A 1,939-nucleotide genomic window follows, 5' to 3' on the forward strand; every position below is an offset into this window, starting at 1 on the left:
GGAAGGAAGGAAGGAAGGAAGGAAGGAAGGAAGGAAGGAAGGAAGGAAGGAAGGAAGGGAAGAAGGGAGGAAGGAAGGATAGCAGAATAACACAGTTGGAAGGGACCTTGGAGGTCATCTAGTCCAACCCCCTGCTCAGGTCATGTTCCTTTTTCCAGACCTATTGTAACTTCGAACGGCCACTAAATGAAGGATTGTATGTTGAGGGCCACCTGTGCACCTTTGCAGGCAGGTCTCCCTGGGTGGCAGAAGCTGGGGGAGCCGTTTCTGCCTCCTCGGGGGGAGAAGAACGGCCCTCGTCTCCACGCCGAAGGGGGGGGGGCTTACCTCGTCACCCTCTTCCTGACGACGCTGCTGCTCCGCTTCGATGACCAGCTTGACCTGGATCTCCTGGGCGATCTCGCAGTCTTGCTGTTCCCTGAAAACACGGGAGGGTCCTTGGTGAGTGGGTGGGAGGCAGGGAGGCAGAGTGGAGCAGGGGACGGGAGCCGAGGGCAGCAGAAGAACCTTGAGTGAGGCCTTCAAGGTGAGAAAGACGGTTCTGGGGCAAGAATCATGTGAAGAGACCATAGAAGTCTCCAACCTTGGCCCCTTTAAGACTTGTGGACTTCAACTCCCAGAATTCCCCAGATCATAGAATCCTAGGGCTGGAAGGGACCTTGGAGGTCTTCTGGTTCAACCCCCTGCCTAAGATCATAGCATTCTAGGGCTGGAAGGGACCTTGGAGGTCTTCTAGTCCAACCCTTGACTTTTCCTTGCTGGCTTCTCTGTTCAGTTTGGGCTGCTCGCTGGGGAATTCTGGGAGTTGAAGTCCACAAGTCTTAAAGGGGCCAAGGTTCGATCCCCCTGATGTAAGAAATGGACACTACAGAAATGTGATCTATATCAGTCAATGAATCAATCAATCAATCAAGGCTCTGCATTCATGTCCTGCTACTAGATCTTTTGTAGGAGGAGGGATGGAAGAGGAGAAAGAAGAGAAGGGATGGAAACGGAGGAGGGATGGAAGAGGAGGGGAAGGGATGGAGATGGAGAAGGGGAGGAAGAGGAGGAGGGCAGAAGGAGGGGAGGAAGGAGAGGAGGAGGAGGAGGAGGAGGGAAGGAAAAGGAGGGGAGGAAGAAGAGGAGGAGGGAAGGAGAAGGGATGGAGGAGGAGTGGAGGAAGGAGAGGAGGAGGAGGAGGGGAGAAGAGGAAGGGGAGGAGGAGGAGGGGAATGAAAGGAGAAGGGATGGAGGAGGGGAGGGGAGGAAGGAGAGGAGGAGGAGGGNGGGGGGGGGGGGGGGGGAGGAGGAGGAGCCCCTGGCATGTACTTATGAAGCTTGCAGTGTCCCAAGGGAAGAAAAGCAGAGGGTGTTGCACAGGCACAGGGAAGAGGCCTGCAGGCTGAAGAAACCACACCAAGCAGCATCCCAGCGGATTCCCCACCCGAGTTCATTAAATCCCAGCTCTGGAAGTCCCTCTGATCACATCAGCCCTTCAAGGAGGAGGAGGAGGAGGAGGAAGAGGAGGAGAGCCGGCCCCTCAATCACAATCCGGGAGATGATTTCCCTTCTGCAGCAGCGATGATCATCAAGCGGGGGGGGGGAGGGGGGGCTTTCATTGGAGATTGGCAGGAAGCCCCGCCCACCTGGCACCCGGCTCTGCCCAGCTGGCATTGGTGGCCTTTGTTCCTTTCCAAGCGGAGTCCGGCATCCTTCTTGGCCACCAGGCGGGGTCTAAGGCAAGGGGGTCTTCAAACCTGGCCCCTTCATGACTCGTGGACTTCAACTCCCAGAATCCCCCAGCCCACCAACTTCTCCCAAACTGAACACAGAAGCCAGCAAGGAAAAGTCAAGGGTTGGACTTAAAGACCTCCAAGGTCCCTTCCAGCCCTAGGAGTCTATGATCTTGGGCAGGGGGCTGCACCAAAAGATCTCCAAGGTCCCTTCCAGCCCTAGG

General features: G+C 56.3%; 1 protein-coding gene across 1 annotated transcript in view; it reads right to left on the reverse strand.

The window, feature by feature from the left end:
• Positions 1-418, reverse strand: part of CCDC50 (coiled-coil domain containing 50) — a gene marked incomplete at its 5' end in the record, with an annotated part of 15,503 nt that extends 15,085 nt beyond the window's left edge. The window contains one exon of the mRNA XM_015828448.1: positions 328-418. Coding sequence (XP_015683934.1) covers positions 328-418 — 91 coding nt within the window. The remainder of the gene's footprint in view (positions 1-327) is intronic.
• Between the last annotated feature and the right edge of the window lie 1,521 nt (positions 419-1,939).

The sequence above is a fragment of the Protobothrops mucrosquamatus genome, unplaced genomic scaffold (genome assembly GCF_001527695.2).
Source record: "Protobothrops mucrosquamatus isolate PMUCROS unplaced genomic scaffold, P.Mucros_1.0 scaffold4514, whole genome shotgun sequence".
Taxonomy (NCBI): domain Eukaryota; kingdom Metazoa; phylum Chordata; class Lepidosauria; order Squamata; family Viperidae; genus Protobothrops; species Protobothrops mucrosquamatus.